The sequence below is a fragment of the Pinus tabuliformis genome, chromosome Q (genome assembly GCF_031772625.1).
Source record: "Pinus tabuliformis cultivar Carrire ecotype Pingquan chromosome Q, CPIR1, whole genome shotgun sequence".
In the NCBI taxonomy this organism is placed as follows: Eukaryota; Viridiplantae; Streptophyta; class Pinopsida; order Pinales; family Pinaceae; genus Pinus; species Pinus tabuliformis.
The window spans coordinates 948,902,664-948,925,286 of NC_142296.1; the positions used below are offsets into that span (position 1 = coordinate 948,902,664).

At 36.1% G+C, this 22,623-nt stretch overlaps 1 protein-coding gene across 1 annotated transcript; it reads right to left on the bottom strand.

Moving 5' to 3' along the window:
• Positions 1-550: 550 nt before the first annotated feature.
• LOC149222628 (NAD(P)-binding Rossmann-fold superfamily protein) lies at positions 551-17,614 on the bottom strand. Its single transcript, XM_089385527.1, has 5 exons — positions 17,220-17,614; positions 16,987-17,124; positions 16,467-16,696; positions 6,051-6,280; positions 551-1,044 (listed from the first exon to the last, which is right to left on the bottom strand). Exons 2-5 carry the CDS (start codon positions 17,076-17,078, stop codon positions 766-768), a joined length of 831 nt encoding a protein of 276 aa, XP_089241653.1. The 5' UTR covers positions 17,079-17,124; positions 17,220-17,614; the 3' UTR covers positions 551-765.
• Between the last annotated feature and the right edge of the window lie 5,009 nt (positions 17,615-22,623).

Consider the following 22,623-nt stretch of genomic DNA (forward strand, 5'->3'; position numbering starts at 1 on the left):
TGACTGCCTGCCCAATTAACTGTGGCAGATCAGAATAGCATAAAAACCAATATTGAGATATATGAGATGAATGTTTCTTTACTAAGCCAATTTTCTTAACGTCATGGCAATTAATTATTTCCCATTGGTTTCCACAAGCTCTCTTTCCATGTGTTTAACAATAAATCATTGTGGAAGCGTTTAGAATTAAACTTTGAATTTTCTGATCACAAGGCTGAGGCAGCATAAACTAGAGATATACACATAGACTATTACACATAGAAGAAAACAGAATCTTAATTAAAGTCAAGCATTATGTTAACAGCAATGCAGGACTTCTCTAAACCTAGTTTCAAATGATGGATAGACTTATGAAGCACATTAAGGTGATCACAAATACTAGGCAACAATGTTGCATGTTTTACATGTGTTACAACTATAGCAGAGATTAAGCAACTCAGAAAAACAGATGAAATTGAATCAAATACAACAAATATTGCATCCAAATCAACAGTAACTATTCCGTCATGGTTGCCAACAAGTATGAATATGCAGGAATGTGCATACACAATAGAATGAAAACTTCAATGAATTGCTAAGACAATCATAAGTTGATTCACCAGCACAAAGCATGACAAGAATAACATCTCTTAATGACCATTTTTCCTTGGTTTTTATCCTAACAATGTTAATATAACTAAATAGCTGGATAAGCTATAGAAATTTAAGTGGCTTAATTGAAATTTCGGAATACTTTACTGACGGTTTTTCATCAAGCCTTCCATCTTACATATATGAACGCATACGAGGCCTTACTATTGACTGGCCTCCATCAACAAAAATAACAATGCCAGTCGTGAAAGAAGAATCATCGCTCACTAAATACAAGACCATTGAAGTAAGGTCATTTTGTACATCAAGCCATCTTTGTAATGGTACTATATCTTTCACTGATTTCTGCTGCTTCTCCTCACTGACTGTCTTAATAAAAGCATCAGACTTGTGTAGTCCACGAGCAACTGCATTCACTCTGATCTTATACTTTCCTAGCTCCATTGCCAAAGCCTGAATTACAGTAGAAAACAAAAATGGTTTTCAAGGTTAATTGGCATATTAGAAATGAGGATAGAAGGCAACAATAGCACCATAAATATTAGATATACAATACATTGCTTTTGTCATATATCATGGTGACAGAACTGACATGCAGAGGGAAAAATAGAAGCTTCAAAGAAAGCTAATATTTTCTGTAATGCATTTTAAGTTTGTTGACCACTCTATGTCAACTACACTATAGCAGCATACATTTTTTCGAAGCATTCCATCATGTTCGAGCAGTCAAGCAGCCAAAGATCATCATCATATTTCAGTGATTCTGTCAAAATTGTAATGCAAATTCTGCAGCCCTGTGGGCCATTATTGTAAACATGATTTTAGTATGACAAGGAAGCCATGTAAAAACATCTAGCTAAGCCTTTGATTCCTTGCTAAAGAGTTTCACTCTGGGGCGGTTTTTACCCTCCGCCAATTATTCGCATTTCTGAACCCAAATAATCGGCAGAGTTTTTCTCCCACACATACCCCAAAGCTAGAGTGGGGCTCGATGGTAAGGCCTTACGTGAGTCCTAGTGTTATCAAGTCTATGTAAAATTTCCATAGTAGATCATCTGCCACACTTTGGAAAAGTTTAAGTACAGGGGTGAGTGATTCATTCTTGTGGTTAGCAAGAGAGCATCTTGTGGAGAAGGTCAAGCAGGCCTCATATCTATTAAGGGCAGAGAGGGCATGTGGGAGGTGGTTCGAAAGAGAGCATTGTGTGCCCAAGAGGGCTAAGAGCACACAGACATGCAGGGGCATGAGACATTGAGAGAGAGATTCTCTCAAGTAAGCAAGAGATCTGCATGAGTAATATTGCGGGTTTGCTGTGAGTGAGACACTCAGTTGTGTCGAGTCCAAGGAAAGATCACAGAGCAACAAACGAGATCCAGATCAGCTAGATCGAGGATGGCTCTAGGGCTTGATTAACTGGATCAGATCTAGCATAATTGCTATATATGTAATTTCCTCAAAAGCCATTATCCTAGTAAGGGATCCCGAGTAGGTTCTGAGAAGAGCTTAATGAAGAACCATCGATTGGGCAAAACTTGTGTGTAGTATTTTTACTGTGCATGATCTAATTGCTGATTTTATATGTTCCATTGTGCTAAATTTGCTTTTGGATAGACACCAGTGTATTTCAGTTCATTAGTTGTGTAAATTTAATAGGAAGTTGTTACGAGATCTGGTGTGTGTGTGCATTGAGTCTAGTGCCCAAAATCTAACACAGGTGATCTAAAAATGATTCTTGAGTGACAAGATTGTTCAAAACCAATAGCAGTAAAACCGACTTGACACAACAGATATCACACGCAAATGTGTACAAGCACATAGTAGGCACCCAAAATGATTAATACAAGCACATGAATTCAACAGCAACAAACCCAGGTAGCAACCAATATATCTTATCTCACCTGCAATTGAGAGACGGTAGGCATATAGAGATCATTTTTTATTTGCATTCAACATATTGCAGATTGTTGGAATTATTGAAATAATTGTAGACATTGAAGAAAACATTTAGCTACTGTTTAAAGACAATTTTTGGAGCAGAGGGCATGACATTTGCCCTCCAGATATGTTATGAAACCCTCTTATAATAATTAAAGGAGAGATTAGCAGAAAATAGATTTCTGTCACTGGAGATACAAGGAGAAAGGAATTTTTTTTATGTGTTTGTTGTTGGAGTTTGGAGAGATGAGAAATGTAGGAAACAAGGAGTGTAATTTTTCCTTAAGAAATAAGCAAATATCAGTTTTTCAGAGAAACAAGAAGCCCGTGTGGCCTTGTTGAGTGAACCTTTGCCAACTTCCTAGGACAGGGTTTGCACAGAAGCATAGGTGATCTTCTCCTTAAAAAAATCCTGTTGTGCCGATTGGAACATTTTTTTGCTGTGCACTTCTTTATTTAGGACCGAATTTGATGCTTGACCCCTTTGGAATTTCGCTATGATTGTTTGCCTCTTTCTAAAGGTTGATACCATTGCCTTAGCATATACTGCGTCCTCCCACACTTAGCACACCTTGATAGATGAAAAGTTAGATGGAAATGACCCCAAAAAAAGGGGGTGAAATAACACACTAGGGGAGTATTCTAGAGTCTAGTTAATTTCTTGTCAAACTATAAGCTTAAGTGACTAAATGGTTAGTGATAACCAAGGTTGTGAACCTAGTGGTTAGTTGTCTTATATATAAGGGGGTGATTTAAATTGGAAACTGATACTTGCACCTTTTATAAGTAAAAGGGGGTGTCGGTTTTTGTGTGTATAAGTGCAATATTAATTTTAATATGTATTTATGATAAAGTTGGGAAAGAAATGAGCATGTGCCAAATTAAATTTAGTAAGAAACATTAGTTTGGGTAGAAGCAAAGTATGAAAGAGAGTAAAAATAAAATGAAAGGAAAATAAAAAGAGAAAAGAGGTGAAATAGGAAGAGAGCACATCACAAAAGCATGTTGCAACTTGTCCTCAACTCGACATGCATGTTCCCACATGGTTTTGGAGGAGGAAGAAGAATAAAAAGAGAGAAATCCATTGTGGAAGGGTACCCTTGTTTCAATTTTTTTGGAGTGCATTCTTTTAGGAAAGACTTTTGCAGGTAAACCAATGTTGCAGTCTTCCAGAACATAGAAACATTCAAAATGTAGGTATGAGTGTCCAGAATGACTTGAGAAGTTTTGCCCAAATTTACAGGAAATGGCAGGTAGGGAGAGGCAAAAATATATATTAAGTAAAATAAAAGATAGGGGAAAATGGGGGAACTCTATGCATTTAGGAGCTCTCTAATAATCTTTAAACATGTGTGACCTAGTATAAATATGAAACTGTAAGTATAATATTAATATTATAACATAGAATTCAACCAGACTATATAAATGAGTTTTTAGTATTTTCCTTTACTTGTAATAGCTATTGATATATTTTATTATAAATGAGTTTGAACTTTGACCAGATCAAAAAGGAAAGGCCCAGTTAACCTACTAAGTTAGAAGAGGTTTCACTAGACTCTTTGAAAATGTTAATCGACGTGGGACCATTCACAATGAATCAAAATGAAAAGATGAAGAAGGAAGGAACCACCAGATTTAGGATGTGACAACCATTAAAATGAAGGATTCCATACATCTCTGGAAAAAAAACAACTTTTGAACCTGCATATCAATGACCCCACTCAGACTCAATGAGTGCAGACCACACAAATGCATAAATTTGTATGGTAAATACATCATAGTTGTCAGTGCAGGAACATGCAAAATGTCATGAGAATGACATTGGGAGTGGTGCACTGGTCACCCAAAAGCTCCCACCAGGCTCCTAAAGCTCCTGGAACTGCTCACCGTGCTTTTGGAATGTTTCCTACATGTTCTAGAACTTCTGGAGCTTAGGAAACAGAGGGAACATGTTCCCCAAATCCCAGGAACAAAACACATGCAACTATGGGTAAACACAAGGAAGTTAAGGGCGAGTGTTTTACATATGCACATGCATGGCAAAAGTGGAGGCAATCTGAAGAGAATTACTTCCTTGGGACACGCATACACAACATTGGACCAAATTTTTCTTATTGGTGAGGAGTTCCCATTTTACTTGTGAAATTTGAGCATTTGCTTTTAGAATTTTCTTGTTGGATTTGAGTTCAGTCGTCTACTCAGCTTAGAATGTTCTTGTTGGATTTGAGTTCAGTGATCTACTTAGCTTGGAAAACTAGGGATATCCATATATTTTCCACTTCTATTCTTTTGGTGGAATCCAAAAGGGTTGAATGCTGTAGAAAATTTTCAGCTTTTTGCTAGAGTGATGTGAGGGGTTTCAAAGCTTTAGAATTCTGACATTCTCTCTTGCATTTGGAAGCTTGCCCCTCTCTTTGATCTCTCTTTATTCATCTATCTTGTGGCTCTCTTTCATATTTGCACATTGCCATGACTGTATTTGAGGATTCATGTAAGATTTAAAGGCATGTTAAAGCCCCTCCTTGTTTAATTGAGTTCTTGGCAAAGAAAATTGGAAGGATGGTTGTAATATCAATTGTGGTACAATGGACGTAAGTTGTGTACCACAAGTATCAGTAACAGTACCAGGGAAGGGGGGCAAGGGGGGAAACGTAATTGCCTTCAGGTTAACAAGCAAGTAGAATCCTATGCCTTGAAAATTTCGCATCCCAGTAACCATTTGTGCATTAAAGTTTTGCCCGAAAAAATAATCTGAATGGTGCTCCTGCATGACCTTCAAGATTCACTTCTGTATTGATTTGCATTTGTGTTTTGTTTGACCTATTAATGCTGGACTTGGTGGGTCAACCAATTCCTTGCATGCATACTGAAGTAACAAAAACAATCTAGCAGTGGAATTTTGTTGACCACTTAGTAAGCCACGTGTTCCTAAGTGGCATTGGCCTCATAGTCCATAGAAGTGGTAATTTACAAAGATTGATTGGATCTAACCTGTACTGTCATCAAAGAATTAACCTAAAAAGATTTCGAATATTGGTGAAGTGAAATAGTAATGTGTTATCAGGACACCCAACAATCAAATAAGTTCAGTGACATTAGGTGTTAAATTTCCATACACTCATGCCATATCACTCAATAAACTTCTTTGGAAATATTATGTGTCATTCAATAAGATTGGTGCAGTGAAATAGTAATGTGTTATGAGGACACCCAGTAATAAAACAACTTCAGTGACATTAGTTATTAAATTCCTATACCCTCGTGCTGCATCACTCAATAAACTTCCTTGTAAATATTGTGTCATTCAATGAAGATTATTCATGTGGGGTCTGTTCTACCCTGATGCTAATTCTCGCTAACAGATTTGCTTTTCCAAACTAGAAACTCAATCACCTACACAGCTATCATTGCATTGTTACCTTTATATTAATTTTTGGACTACAAAGAAAACATATTCAAACACACTAATAACAAAAGGAAACAACAATACAAAGTAAGCGAATGGATAAAAAGGGTGGACATACCCTTGAGAGATGATTCACTCCGGCTAAACAAGAACCATACGCAGCAGATCCAGGGTAAAGACCTCTTTCTGTGCCAATTATTGATGTCAGTAGTATGAAGGAACCTCCAATTCCATAATCTCGCATCCTCTTACCAGCTGCCTTGCAAACAAGCCATGTTACCTTGAGATTATCTCTCAGTATCTTGTCCAGTTCCTCTTCAGTCAAATCAAGGGGTGGTGTTATATCACCTGTGCAAGAAGCAATGCATTATTTACATATAGCATGATCAAACCCATACATGGTTAAGACTGCTAAGTAGAAATACTAAAACAAACATATAACATGTGCAATTGGCTCTAGCAATATATCATTGAATTTTGATAGTAAGTTTTTTATGTATTAGCAAAGATGCATCAAAGTTCAGAGCAATACGATCCATAAATACCATGCAAGAAAGTAAACAACAAGAATCCCTTAAAGGCATTTCCATGAAGACCAATGGTCACATATCTCAAAACAAAAAGCAAACATAAAATCTTAACGCTATAAAAAAATGCAAGAAATTGGCTAATGATTGAAAATTTGGCAAAGTAATTACACAACAAAGAAAAACAACGACAAATGTATTGGAATTGACATGGAGTTTTTGGAGTCGCCAACTACAAGAAATGCAACATCGAGAAAGCTATATAAGAACTAGCATCAGTGATAGAAATACTATAAAACAGAAATAAATAAATATCAAAGCTAGATTCAGATGCTTGGAATTGTTCTTGACATAACAATAATAATGTGGAATGACACAAAGTATTCTTACAATTAGTCTTGTGCATATAAAGCATTTCCCAAGTTTTTTTTGCATAAGTTTGACGAAAGTTCCAAGCATCTAATTCTAGTGATCAATTCACTTAGGGAAGAACCTTACTTACCTGTACCTTAGTTGTGGTTCCATGCCTGTTGGTGACTTTCAGTAGTTGTTCTCATACTATTATTATTATTGGTATTTATATCAAATTAATTAGCAGTTGTGACATGAAGGAAAGGCTTGCTATGCTACATGTAGGAAATGTGACTTGTGGGGGAAAATTAGTGATCTCTCTCCTGCTTTCCCATCTCTGCTATATGTATATGTTGCCTTTTCCAAAGCAGACCAGCCCTGCGTTAACAGAATTTATATACCTTTGGATAAATACACCCAAGCGCACATAACAAAGAAAGGTCCAACCCCACTAGGTGTGTGAAACTTTAGTTTGGAAATTATAAAGCTCAATTTATGCATATTAGAAATTGTTGTAGTTACCAAGGTTAGAATAGGTCTTAAGACTTAGGTTTGATTTTTCAATATAAAAAATTAAAATCATGACATGGTCAAAGTTCACAGCAATATGATCCATAAATACCATGCAAGAAAATAAACAACAAGAATCCCTTAAAGGCATTTCTATGAAGACCAATGGTCACATCTCTCAAAACAAAAAGCAAACATAAAAGCTTAACGCTATAAAAAATGCAAGAAATTGGCTAATTATTGAAAATTTGGCAAAGTAATTACACAACAAAGAAAAACAACGACAAATGTATTGGAATTGACATGGAGTTTTTGGAGACGCCAACTACAAGATATGCAACATCGAGAAAACTATATAAGAACTAGCATCAGTGATAGAAATACTATAAAACAGAAATAAATAAATATCAAAGCTAGATTCCGATGCTTGGAATTGTGTCTTGACATAACAATAATAATGTGGAATGACACAAAGTATTCTTAAAATTAGTCATGTGCATATAAAGCATTTCCCAAGTATTTTTTGCATAAGTTTGATGAAAGTTCCAAGCATCTAATTCTAGCGATCAATTCACTTAGGGAAGAACCTTACTTACCTGTACCTTAGTTGTGGTTCCATACCTGTTGGTGACTTTCATTAGTTGTTCTCATACAATTATTATTATTCGTATTTATATCAAATTAATTAGCAGTTGTGACATGAAGGAAAGGCTTGCTATGCTACATGTAGGAAATGTGGCTTGTGGGGGAAAATTAGTGATCTCTCTCCTGCTTTCCCATCTCTGCTATATGTATATGTTGTCTTTTCCATTGCAGATCAGCCCTGCGTTAACAGAATTTATATACCTTTGGATAAATACACCCAAGCGCACCTAACAAAGAAAGGTCCAACCCCACTAGGTGTGTGAAACTTTAGTTTGGAAATTATAAAGCTCAATTAACACATATTAGAAATTGTTGTGGTTACCAAGGTTAGAATAGGTCTTAAGACTTATGTTTGATTTGTCAATATATAAAATTAAAATCATGACATGGTCAAAGGCTTATTCAAATGATTGTAAATCAGAATCCTAGAACCAGGTCAAATGGCCTTTCATCTTGGCAATGCTTCAAGGACTAGGGTTTGACCCAACCTTTATTCACAGCATTGAAACCTTTTTTGCAGATGCCATAGCCTATCTTGCTATCAACATATGCTTTTCCAAATAAATCAGGCTCTTCAAGTCTATTTGTCAAGGGTACCCCTTAGCCCCAACTCTACATATGTTGTGTTTTGAGTCACCAGGTTCGTGTTCGAGTTCAAGTTCGGCGACCATGAAATTCGAATAAAGTTCGGCAACTAAAATTTTGGCAATAAAGTTCGACATATAGAAATTCGAAAAAAAATGTGTATATATATATATATAAAATCAATTTAAAGTCAAATTCAAATAATTTTTGGCTTAGCAAGAGAACAGAGGCTAGAAAAGTTGAGCATTTTCAAAAGGATCGTTGGCATAACAGTTTAGAATTTTCATATGACAGTGATGTAGTATAATAGTATTCTTCTTATGAAATCATAAAACAACTAAATTGAACATTAAGTCTATGACTGGAAGTTACATAATTCCAAGATGAATGAATGCATTAACATTTGACACCCAAAAAAGTTTCTAAAAAAACAGCAGCAGTTCAATGCTTAAATGTAATGATTCTCCATGTTCATCTGAAAATAACAGTGCCTCAGGAGATTGTGGCAGAAGTTACAAGCCATAACATACATGAGGCTATTGGCTATAGATTGACAAGCAATCACTAACATTTTGTGCTTCTCTTCAGCATTTTGGTGGCACATCTTACACGTTAGTTTTAATCTTACTTCCAATTATACATTCCAAACCTCTTGATTGTGCTTTTTACATATGCCTGCTGATTGATATGAAATAATAAAACAAATGAGAGCTCATATTTCTTTCCATTCATCTGCCCAAGCAATAGTGAACTTCTCCAGTATTCATCATGTTGAAAGCAGAACTGGGCAGGGTGAAAAAGGCATTTTAGAAAGCTCAGACTTTTGGGAAAATCCAAACAAGATTTACACGTCTCCAGCTGGCAGCAACATTGTGAAATTAAACAAACAATTCATGGTAAATTTGACAAAATGTAGTTCCACATAAAGATGCATTGAAAACGTCACACCAAAGTCTTGGCTAGCCAACATAAACATCAAGCCTGGTAAACACCAAAATCTGTTTCTTCAAGTTTCAGCAAACTGGAAATTATTAACAGCCGCTCGGTGTAAATTGTAATGTATCAGACTATCAGTGAAGACTCCCGGCAGAAACTTTCCCAACTGGCAACAATGACTTGTACACTGGTGACTGGACTGCAGACAATGAAACCCTCCGGCGAAGTTGCGATTAGCGAACAATGAAACCCGCGCAATGAAACCCGGCAAACAATGAAACCCGCAGACTGTTCATTTGGTAAAACGCGCGTAAAAAACGAACTTCAACGAATTTTTTTCAACCCTAAACGAATTTTTTCGAACTGCAAACGAACTTCAACGATTTTATTCGCCAAAAAATTCAAATCCGTGATTAAGTTCGAACAATTAAATTCGTTTTCCTTTGAAATTCGGCGAATTTCGAACTTCAACGATTTTGTTCGCCGAATCTGGTGACTTAGGTTGTGTTAGAGAGGCCTAGTCGACTAAAATGTCACAGAGTTGACCGAAAATGTGGTCAACTAAATATTTGAGTCAATCAACCAACCACGGTCCATGAGTAGTTATAATAGTTACAACTACCTGCTTGAATGTATTGTCTATATAGATGCAGATATGAGCTGTATGTTGCTGATAACTGATTGACCACAGAATAATACTTGTTTTTGGTTCCACAATTACTCTCTATTTCTCCTCCTCCTATATGCATGCTTGTATATTACTTTGTTGTACATTATATGGTTGTCTATTGGTACCTATTAATAATGTAGTCCCATATACTACAATGTCAGTTCAGTTGTCAGTAGTACATGATCTGGGACTGTAGAATAATTGCATGCATGTATATACAAGCTGAGCCTGGAAGAGATTCATGAGTGGCGGTAGAGGAAATTGGACTACTTGAAGATTTACACTAGAAGAAACCAACTAACTCTTGCACAAGTCAAGGCATGATTCTTCATAGAGACTCACAAGAGACTTGTGTAATCTGTAGCAGAGATTAAGAAGTTCATCAACAGACTTGCACATAAGCAAACTAACTGAAGACAATAAATTGCTAACAAAAATATACAATGGAGGGTGCATGAATTTGTACAAGTGATTCAAACCAATTGCAAAGAATAAGTGATAAAAGAAAGAACATCTGTGGATGACATTATAAGAAGATTTTACGACAATCTCCACAACAGTTTTCTCTATAGCATACCTACATTGCAACACAAATCCATAATCAACAAGGGGTTCAGACATATAGTTGAGCCAAGAACTCCCCTAAACACACCCCTCTGCACATACTAGAAAAAGAAGCAAGATGAGCGGGAATACTTCTTGCAAAAATGAACACAACTATATTGATGTTCATCGTTGACCAAGAGTAGAGTCAGGGTTGGAAATGTGGGAGTAGTCACTCATGAGATGCCTCAAAGAAAGAAGAAAACCTTAGTCAATGTGCATTGAAGATGAAGCAAACTAGGAGAAGGCACAAGCATGCCAAAGAAAGTATAGAAGCAAGCATCAAACAACAGAGAATGAGAATATACCTTCGATGTAGAAACAAACAAAAGAACTGCAAGAGCCAGTAGACCACCTAGCCACCCATGGCAACCTACATGGCTAGGTCCCAACAAACCCAAGAACTGATCAAGGAGGCAGGTTTGTGAGGGGTGTAAGTATGCTCAAAGTTTCCCCCTAGACTGCCATGCCATGGCAAACATTTCCTGATGCTAGCATTGCTATTTCAAAGGGGCCCAAGTCCTCAAAGCCTTTTGCCCAATAAGTCGAACCCTATCTAGCATGTCAATATGACCTTCTTATTTCGTGTTGGAGCCCTACCCCTGATGACCACAACTAGTTTTCTCTTACAGGTGGTGTGGCTAAGCCGCTAATGTTTAGTGATTATCTACTCAGTTAAATGCCCTTTGTTACTTTAGTTGTTATGTTTACGGATGATATGACTTGGACTCTCTATGAGTGTGTGTTTTAAACTTTTAGCTACAACTGGCACACACTTTTTTGGTCTTGAGGTTTGTTGGTGGAAGCTACATTTGCAGCCCTCCTCTATGATAAAGCCTTTATATAATGATTTTATTAATAGTCCAAAGGAAGCTTTATTCAAGAATATAATAATATTATATGTTAACAATAGATTGCAACCATTGTTAGTGTGTTATGAAATGTTGTGTACATGGGTTTTCACTGGGGGGTAGACTTCTCACTTTGCTAGGGTTTCTAGTCATCACTTGACCTACGAGGATAAATATCACTATTTGCTTCTTTATGACAACACCATTGTAAGTTCAAAGAAATGTGAGTCAGCATCCTTATAGGTCAAGTGATGACTAAAATCCAAAGAGATGAAAACCAACAACCTTGTAGGCCATGTGATTACTATGTATGATGGTATCCTAGGCCTATTATGGTTAGCCATGCCCAATCATTTTAGTCTCCACTCTTAAGACCTTTTGTCCTAGATATGATTGGAGGCCTTGGAATGGACCTACTTGGACACATAATTTAGGGGAGCCATGGTTTTCTAGAGGTCATTACACTATGTAGGGCTAGTCCACCCCATGTCTTGAGCACACATCTCTTTTCCACGTGGTCATGTGTCATAGAGTTTGTATGCATCTCTTTGGCCTTGGTGCAATTTACATTTTATAATTCTCAACATGGCAGTCCCACAATTCATAGCATTTCATGATTCTCGAGGCAAACCATGGATCCCAATGCACAAGGTCCCCAGTCCAAAAATCAGCAAGGGTTCATAATGTTCAGAATAATGTAGGTGGTCCTTCTCTCTCTCCTAGACACGTCAAGGGTAAAAAAAGGCCAAAAATGGGTCATTCCTTGACATGCATGGACAAACTTGACATTAAAGTTGAAGTAAATCATGCTCCAAACAAAATCCAAGTGCCATAATCCATCAATCAAGCAGGCCATTGCCCATGCAAGCAAAAATCGACCTCATATCCAACTCACACATGGCAAGATTCCAATGGGCATAGAGGTAATGTCCTAGGTCCAAATTGCGCATGTGATAGCTTGTTGGAATCCCCATGACAAGGCCTACCTCCCTCAAGCAAAACGTTGGACAAAGTTGGTAGTGTGTTTTCTCCATAAGGTAGTTTTTGGCACTAGTCAAAACACCTGCAAATTCACATATGGGAGGAAAAGGTGGCAAATCAAGGTCCATAATTGACATGCAGAGACAAAATTTACATCAAAAGTTCTGTAAATTTTCTTCCAAAAATGCCCATGTGTCAAATGCCTCAAATAAACAATGGCATTGAAGATCTAACTTATCACCCATCCATGCAAGGCGACATCCCATCCAAGCCACACGTGTTGATGCAATCTAGCCGTTAGAAAGTCAAATCTAGTCGTTGGTAGTCAAGTGAACATTGAAGGTGACCGAGAAGTCAAGGAATGTTGAGTTTTCAAGATAATTGGGTAAAGGATGTTGGATATCAAGCCTCATTAAGAAAATTTACCCTCCTCAAGTGGTTGTTTTCTTTCACTAAGCAAGTCAACCCCCTCTTATGGCCAAATTTCAAAGTAAAAAATTATTTTCTTATGAAATGACTTAGTCTCCAACATGTGGATGACAACTCAAATAATATTGTTCTGGGAGAAAATCGAACCAGCTGCTATAAATTTTTTTATAAAAGGCTAGATCCTCCTCCCATTAGATGTTGAACAATGAGATCATAATGCCATAATAAGCACTTTTTTTGGTGCAAACAATTGTCTTGTGGATTGATTTTTCTATTCATTTTCTTCTTAGCCATTGTAGAGATTGTGCTCTATAACATTTTTGCAAGTATATCAAATCTGACAAAGTTCCTTGGGTCGATCCATTGAGGGACTACAAGTCACATGGAAGAGGAGGCTCACCTTTTCTTTGTTGGGTTGGGGTTATCAAAATCTATTTGCTAGACTAACCCTTATCGAGGGTTTCTCCAGTGAAGACAAGATCCCTCCCAATACCATAGTCAGCATAGTGGCCAAAGGTATTTCAACAGGAAATCTCTCCTTTAGGGACTGATACATTATCTTAGACTAGAGTGAAGGTAACTAGTCATTCGACTCCAATCTCATCTTAGTCCAAAACACAAGGTTGGAAGGTGTTGTGAACACAATCCAACACCAAAAAGGGTAATTTGCAAGGCCAAGGTGAGCATCACCACAACAACCACATATTTTAAAATCAAAAACTTTTCCACTTTTATGGATTATAAAATATAAAAATACAAAAATGTTTCGCTATCTTGAGCTTCAAATTTTTTTGTTTAACTAGTTCTATCACTTGCACTATGCTCAGATCTTACCTATTTGTTCCAAGGAAGGTACAATTATCTCGTGTTGTGTAGGAAAGCTGATCTAAAGTAATTTCAGGGGGTTGTCCAAGGGTTTTACAGGTCTACCACATGATTTGCAGCCACAAGTTTTAGATGGTAAGTAAAACCCTCACTCAAGGTTCTGATCCTAAAAGTATGTACTTATTAAAGTAATTTCAGGGGGTTGTCCAAGGGTTTTACAGGTCTACCACATGATTTGCAGCCACAAGTTTTAGATGGTAAGTAAAACCCTCACTCAAGGTTCTGATCCTAAAAGTATGTACTTATAGACTCTTGTTTATTTCATTTCCAGGTTGTATTATATCATTAATCAAAGTGAATAAACAATTTCCAACTTGTTGGAAATTGAAAATTTGCATAAAAACAAATATGGGTTTTGACCCCTTCCTTGCATAAACATTTTCTAGGCTACATAATCTTTCAATTTACTCATTTTCAGTGCCAGGTCGTTTTTATCGAGATTCATTTATTGCCCATCATTACCACCCCTAGATCCAACTTTTAGGAGTATCTATATACTTGTGGGTAGCCAACACCTACCAACTCATAAGCAAGGAGAATGGATAATGGGATGAATGAAAAGTGTTAAGTATGGAAGGATATGGACATGTTATATCTATTTAGGCCTCCTATTCATGTCCCTCTTAAATAAGGAAAGAAAGCCCCAAGGTAGCTACACTTGACTAGAGGGAATTGATGACCACCATGGGGAAATAAGCCAAGTAATATCCATCCAAGTGTCATGCTCCATCAGCCACTTCAACTTCATAATCACTACTCCATGCCTAATACATATGCCATTATCACTTTTACATGAAGCATTAAGCATACATACCTCTTATAAATGGGTAGCAACCCATTCTATGTAGGAGTTGGGCGTGAGCTGAGAGCATCTATAGTAGCTCAGGCATGAGCTGAGAGCTAAAAGTTGAAGGCTGAGAGATGAGAGCAAATGTGAAGTTGTCATTTAGCTTTCATCTGTGGAGTCACTATGTCCACATGAGTCCACACTGGCACTGACTCCACATAAGTCCAAGTTCACATATGAATCAAAGGAGAAATTTTCTCCTATGGTTAACCTTGTAGGCTGAGGGCCCAGGGGTAACAATTCCAATGCAAGTGCCAACAAAGTTTGTCTTGAAAGTTTTCAATGAGGTCATGAAAATCCTTCCAATGAAATTCTTGTGAATATTTCTTTGGGTAGATATGTTGATAACCACAAAGGACACACATTACTTGGGGATTTTGTTGTGCAAATTCCACCTAGTTTTATTATCAAGGCTTGGGTCAAGGACGTATAGGAGCCACATGGTCGGCTTTGTACAACTACTCGTAGCTTAGCAAAAGGGTTCTTTCAATTTTTGTTTAAAGAAGAGTCTCATTGTGTTTCCATTGTTGCATGCAACCCTTGAATTTTTCATCATACTTTAGTGGTTCTTATCACTTGGGATGAAATTTTTTAGCCAACCAAGCTACCCAATTAAGTTGTCCCATTTGGAAGGAATTCTCGAGTCTACACACACCATGCTAGGAGTTTTTGGAGCATACCTCAAAATCCATAGGGAGTTCTATCTATCATGAACCACTCAAGTGCTTCAACTCTAAACCTCAAAGTCAAAAGACCTAACAGAGTTTGTTTACATCTAAGCCAAAGGAAGAGTTTTAAAACAACTAATGAGGTACATATGTCATAACCTCTCAAAGAATGCTTTAATATCAAGGTCCCAATAACAAAATTTAGCACTACTATCTAATGGTTAAACCTAATAGTTGGCCCTACTACTCAGTGCCACGCCCTAGAGGCCTGTCCTACAAGCAATGGTGATGGATGGGTTCAAAAGGTGGGAAATTTTTCTTAGAGCAATAAAGTGACAGCAACCCGCCAAGTTCAAGCTACCAAAAAAGACAATGTAAATAGGATTGGTCTTGTTAGCATTCCTTTTAGTAGGGTTGTTGAAGATCCGTACAATCCTGCTAGGCCGGCACACACAGGACAAAGTACCACTATAACTGCAGCCTAAGTCTCCACTCTTTAAGCCCAATCCCTACCAAAAAGGCTATGGGAGGCTTCTTTGGATGACTTCAAATAACAATTACAAAACCAGTGCCTTGTAATGGGGTCAAATGCCTGAATTGGAGGAGTTTATGTCGTTCTTCTGCTAGCTTAATATGAAAAATCTGCAACTAGAAATATTAAACCAGCAAGCAAAGACAGAAATTTCATGCATCTAGAAAAACAAGAAGGATCTCATTACTAAACAAACAAAATGGGGGTTGTCAGTAGCTACAAGCATGTAATGTAAGGGAACAAGTGAGCAAAAGTGCCATGTAAATACACAGAAAGCTTGCTTTAAGGACAAACCGTGTTAAGTGACGAGGCGTTTTGATGAAAAATTTACAGGGATAATAAAATATTAGTTAAAAACTTAACAACAGTTAGCCTTTTGTACAAATGTCAAAGAAACAGTGAGATAATTTTTTTATTGTCAGCAACAGTAGAGCAATTACTCTTGTAAACGGTGATATGCTATAAAGCTGTGTTATGTTTTGTTCTATGGAATGACTATATATGTAAATAGTACCTTCATAAGCATAGCAGTTGACCAGGGCATCTATCTGACCCAGAAGATGCCACGCTCTATCCACTGCCTCATCAACAATTGCCTCGCTGGCATTGCCATTTAAATCCATCTCAACCACTTGAACCACTTTTTCAGTTTTTCTGTCACTACCTTCGTCCACTGCCACACAATTCATTAAACTTTCTGCGGCATTACGGAAGAGCTGGCTTGCATTCCCCGCCACCACAAGCCTGCCATATCAATTAAAAAAATCTCAAGTCAAAACAATTATCATGCCAAAAAAATTATGCTGAGGATTCCTTCCATGGAGGGGATTTTGCAAATAGATTTATAGACAGCAACATAATTGAATTGAAGAATATGACGAAATATTGCTGGTTTGAATTTTCATTTCTATTTTCATGGCCCATTATTCCATTCCATGGATCCACCCCGTGGTTGAACACAAACCCAAATCAATAGGGTTACAAATTTCAAATGCCTAAATAGATATTTTTACAAAAGAAAGAAAGAAATAGACCTGCAACCATTCTTGACCAGATTGAGAGCTAAGTTGAAGGACACCTCGTCTCCATTACTAGTGAGTAACACCTTTTTACCAGAAAGACTCATACTTCTTCCTCTCTGTCCACTCCACTGTCTCCTCCTAGCTTTAAACCTTCAATAAAATACAGAGGTCAAAACATTAAATCTAAAATCTGTGATGATCTATTGAGAAATATAAGGGAACATATGATCAATTTCTCCACCCACCTCCAAATTGCGAGTGCAGGGCTCGCAGATATATATAGTGAAACAAATGAATTGCTGTCAATCTCAAATGCTATAGTTAGTAAAGAAAACGCGTCTCGCTTTCAACTTCTCCGGGAGACTCGGACATTGAATCATCAATCTGAAATACTATAGCTAGCCAACCTTCCCGGGAGAATCGGAAGACCTCGTGTGCACGATAAATTCGCTGGGTTTTGCACATGTGATTTGTGTCGTTGAAGATCCTGAGGTAATTCCCCTTCAAAAATCATATTTTTCCTCCATCGATGGGAACGAAATGCTTACAAGTCGCCAACGACCTGCGTACATTTTGTGATTATCGCCCCCTTTGTACAGATAGATTTTGAGATGTTTTAGGTACTCGTAGTTGGGTAGATGCGGGGGCCCGGGACCTTCATGGAAAGTTTTAGATACTAATTTGGTTTTACTTTCACTGAAACATTGAAAATAGAATATTATTATTATTTGAAATATTTTATGCTTTCTAAAAATAGATTAAAACTTATGAAAAAATATTAACTTTCATAACCAAATAGAGTATTATTATAGTTACTTCCCAGGGGAGAGTGGATAATACTAGAACAGCAGGGATCCGAGGAGTACAGATATTATCACAGGCCCTACATAGACCAACGAACTCAGAGGGACAACAGTCCCGGGGCTCTTCAATGAGGATTTTTTGATTTTTGACAAATGTATATATAACAGTTTCTCTTGATGTTTAATAGACCCTGCGTGGTCTCGTATTGGCAAATAACCCAGACTGTAAATGAGGACATACTAGTATCACTTTGACATACTACAAACAAATCACCCTGCGTGGTGAATGTATCTGAACAATAAAGCATATGCAAAATGCATCTACAATATGTAATTTTCTCCTTATAATGAAAATTACGGATTTTTTCAGTGGAAAAAAAAAAGAGTATTAACAATATCATCAATCAGGGGCCTTGGTTTTGGGGAAATGCTGGTCTCTTTATCACCCCCTGGTTCCCGGATTTTGATGCCAATACCATGGTAGTTTCGACGATGCCAGTTTGGGTAAGGCTACATAACCTCCCACTGCATTTCTGGCATCGAAAAGCATTAACAGCCATTGGGAACTCCTTAGGAAAACATCTTAAAATAGATGAGGACAGAGTTAACCAAGGCATCTTCACATATGCCAGAATATGTGTAGAGGTGGATCTAAGTCAAGGACTCCCAGATCACATCACATTGAATTTTAATAATTCACTATGGACGCAACAACTTGATTATGAGAACACGGCATTCAGATGTCGCAGCTGCTTGCAGACAGGGCACCTTCAAAATGCATGTCCACTATCTAGTAGGGAGCCTAAAGGCAACAAGAAACAACAGAAAAAACCAAAAGGATGGCAGCACACCAAACCACTGGAGGAGGAAGCTCTGAACACGGAACCCACAGACGCACAGAGAAGACAGGAAAAAATGATGGAGGAGAACCTCGAAGAGCCCAACTTGGAGACAAATAGCTTGGTACGGCAGCAAGAATTACAGCTGGAAATAAGCGGAGCCATACGAGCACATAGCTCTGAAGGAACAGACTCGGATAAAGAACAACCAGTGTACACAGAGGAAAACCACCCAGTGAACACGCAGGAATACTCACAGGCCATCATTGTCCCCCCTTCCGACTCACAGGGTTGGCGTAGGGTGGAGAAGAAGAAGGGCAGAAAAGTATAGGCTTTGAATGTATTTGTAAACTTTTTTTTATATTTATGTTATAAGTGTACTTGCCCTATTCATGGACAGTTATCTGCATATGCTCTAAGCATCTACAAAATGTAATTTATTTCAATATGAATATAAATTACAATTTTTTCTACGTGAAAAAAAAAAGTATTTTATGCTTTCTTAAAATACATTAAAACTTATAAAAAAAATAGCTTTTATAACAAAAATAGAATATTATTATAATAATATTTTATACTTCCTAAAATTACATTAAAATAGAGTATTATTATAGTAGATTTTTATATTTTCAAAAATACATTAAAATTTATTAAATGTAAATGTTTATGTTTTTTAATTTTTTTTCGGGGGTGATATGTTATTATTAAAACTTAGTGAGGATGTTTTTGTAGCTATGAAATTTTGAAATAATTAAATTATTATTTTAATATATTAACTTATAAATTAAAAAAATCAAATTGTTATTTTAATATATTAATTTAGAAATTTATTTTGAACGTATTAAGTATTAAATAGAATTAAAAAAAAATAAATTAATAGGTATAAATTTTAATTATTTAATTTTATGATATATATTGTATTTTATTATTGGTTTTGGATAAATGTTGATGGGGTGTTTTTTCAAGACAATTTTTGATATATTGGACATGTTAAAGATGTAGTTCTGTCAAAGCTTACAAAAAAACATGTTTTATATTAAAAAAAATTGCACATTAACAAATTTGATATTTTTGGTACTTAATAGATTTAGTTTTTAAAGCTTACAAAAAAATGTTTATATTAAAAAGATTTGCACATTAACAATTTTGATGTTTTTGGTACGTAATAGATTTAGTTTTTAATATTAGATGTTGTTATATATATTGGCATTATGTATGTAGTTATTTATTTTTTATTTTATTTAATTTTGTATTTTATTTTTTTCCGAAGAAAAATGGTAATTTTATTCAACTTGAAATTCAAGGAAAAAAAATATTTTTGCAGATGCCTGTAGGCATTCCTGTAGAATAGCCTTTCTACTCATGCTCCAAAAAAATAAAACAAAAAGAAAAGAAAAATTAAAATTACATGGCAAGACAATAGCTGGCAACTAAAAGCCAAAACCAACTAGAGAGAAAAAACTGGGACTAAGAGAAAATGCTTAGTCACCCTTTTCTACCCTTCTTCTTATCTACTTTTCACCATCCTCCTTGATTAGGAGTGGGTGTTACAATGATTAGTTGGTTGTCTGATGTTTTTCTCGGATGTTCTTTATCTGAGTCTGAGCTCTCAAAGGAATAAGGACATTTGGATCCTCTGACTTCCTTCTCCTTCTGTATTTCTTGATCAAGATTTCCTTTTGCATCTGGATTGTGCAACCTTGCTGCCACCATTCCTTCCTGATTGATTCCTTCACTTGGTGGGGGAGCTTGTGGATTTGAGTTATCCTCAGTTATGGGATCCTCTTCTCTTATTCGTCAAGTTGTTGGGTTAGGAAATGTCATCCCTTAGGCTTCTTGACTGGTTGTTTTTTCTTCCTAAGATATTTCTTTGTCAAAGAACATGCATTTCGTAAATGTCCAGTTTGACAAGAGCGACATCTAAATGTCGTATTCTCATAATCTAAGAACTGAGTCCAGCACTGGTTGTTGTGTGTCATAAGAATACGATCCAGAAGTCCTTTGTTGAGGTCTACCTCTACACAAATTCGGGCAAAAGTATATATTGCTTCTTTTGTTCTTTGTGTATCCATCTTAATGTATCTCCCCATGAGGTTAGCAATTCCTTCTAAGACTTTTAGATGCTAGAAATGAAGGGGTAAATTATGCAATATTACCTACACTATCATTTTGGAGACCACCATTATGTTGGCATCGAATTCTCGGAACCATGGGGTGATAAATAGCCCTGCATTGCCCTAGAACCATGGGCCCTCTTGCATAACATAATCTCTAAAATAATTTAATTTTGTATTTGTTTGAGATGGAGTTGATTTGTATTTTTTAATTTTTTAATATGTTGTTATGTTTATTTGTGACTTTTCTCCCATACTGGGTTGTAAAGCACCTAGCCACTCACAATGTAATAAATAGATTTAGCATTTTTTTCTCCTACTACTAACCTTTAATCTTTGGGTTGAGAGAGACGTTGATTTCTTTCCTTGGAAGAAAAAAAAAGGTATGTAACTATTTATTTTTTATTTAATGTATTTTTTATTGATATTTTTTTAATATGTTGTTATGTTAATTTGTGAATTTGTGAATTCTCTCTAAGACTCGATTGTAAAGCACCTTGCAACTTACAATGCAATAAATGGATTTAACATTTTTTAAATACCTTTATTTTAATTGTATTGTGTAATGTTACCATATGGTAAGTACAATTTATGAATCCAATAATCATTAAGATCTACATTAACCCTGGATATACCAAGTGTCAAAAGGACTCAAATTTTCTGAGGTGCAAATCACTTTTAGGGTGTAAAACTTGAAAAGTGATTTGCACCTCTAGAGATTTGGTACTCTTGACACTTGGTATATTTATGTTCAAGGGTGTGTGTGTGTGTGTCAATTCCATACTGGGCATGGAAGGAATTACACATCTTCATTTTGGGCAAGGAACTAATACATGTAATCTAACTAATAGACAAAATGGTAATTTTCAGAGCATTTTTTCTTGATAATGTTAATTAAAATTTGGTAGATATTTTTAAAAACTTGAGTTTAAGTTGTTTAATCTATAGAATTTGAGTGTCCGAGGAGTTTTTAAGGGTGCTAAATCCATTTAGGCATTCAAAAAAGTATATTAAACAACAAAAAATCACAATCTTGATTGAAATTGTATTATTGAATAAGGTCACTTCGTCTATAAGTTAGACTACCCCCTAATAAATTGTTTTAACCATTAATATATATGTGTGTGTGACATTGAAATATTTTACTCAATATGGAATGTAATCTTTCTCTATGATGTTGATGTTGAAATATTTTACTAGTTGTGAACATTAAAATACTTTTATTTATAACCCACGTTGAAATTGTTTGTTATTAATATTTTTTAAATGCCACGTATTAACTCCATATTAGGAATTTAATAAATTACATGATCTCACTCACAATGAAAAGTGAAAATATGAGAAATTTTTAAATTTCAATTACTTTATTTTTCTTTATATAAAATTGATATCATCCATGTAGCGAATAGAGGATGCAAATGGATCCCTAGTTAATTCTTTCAAGGACAAGGCAAATGCTAGAACATTTTAAAGGACTTTTCTCAAAACCCCCAGGATATCCTATTCTAGAAACTTTGGAGACCCTCAACCTCTTTCCTAGGTTGATATCTCAAGAAATGAATGACTCGCTAATAGAAGAAGATTTTCAAGATAATTCTTCTAGTAAATCACATTTCAAATTCTTGAGTCAACGTGTTTTGAACCACTAAGTGTAGTTAATTGGTTCAAAACACGTTGACTCGGGAATTTGAAATGTGATTTACTAGAAGAATTATCTTGAAAAAACAATATGAATCATAGAAGTTTGCATTCTCAGACAGAAGAAGTTACTAAATCAAGAATTTTGGGCACTTTATCATCTATGTAGAAAGGAAAGTGCCTAGGCCCTCACGGGTTTACAATGGAATTTTACCTAGGCTTTTATGATTTATTAAAGACAAATATTTTGAAGGC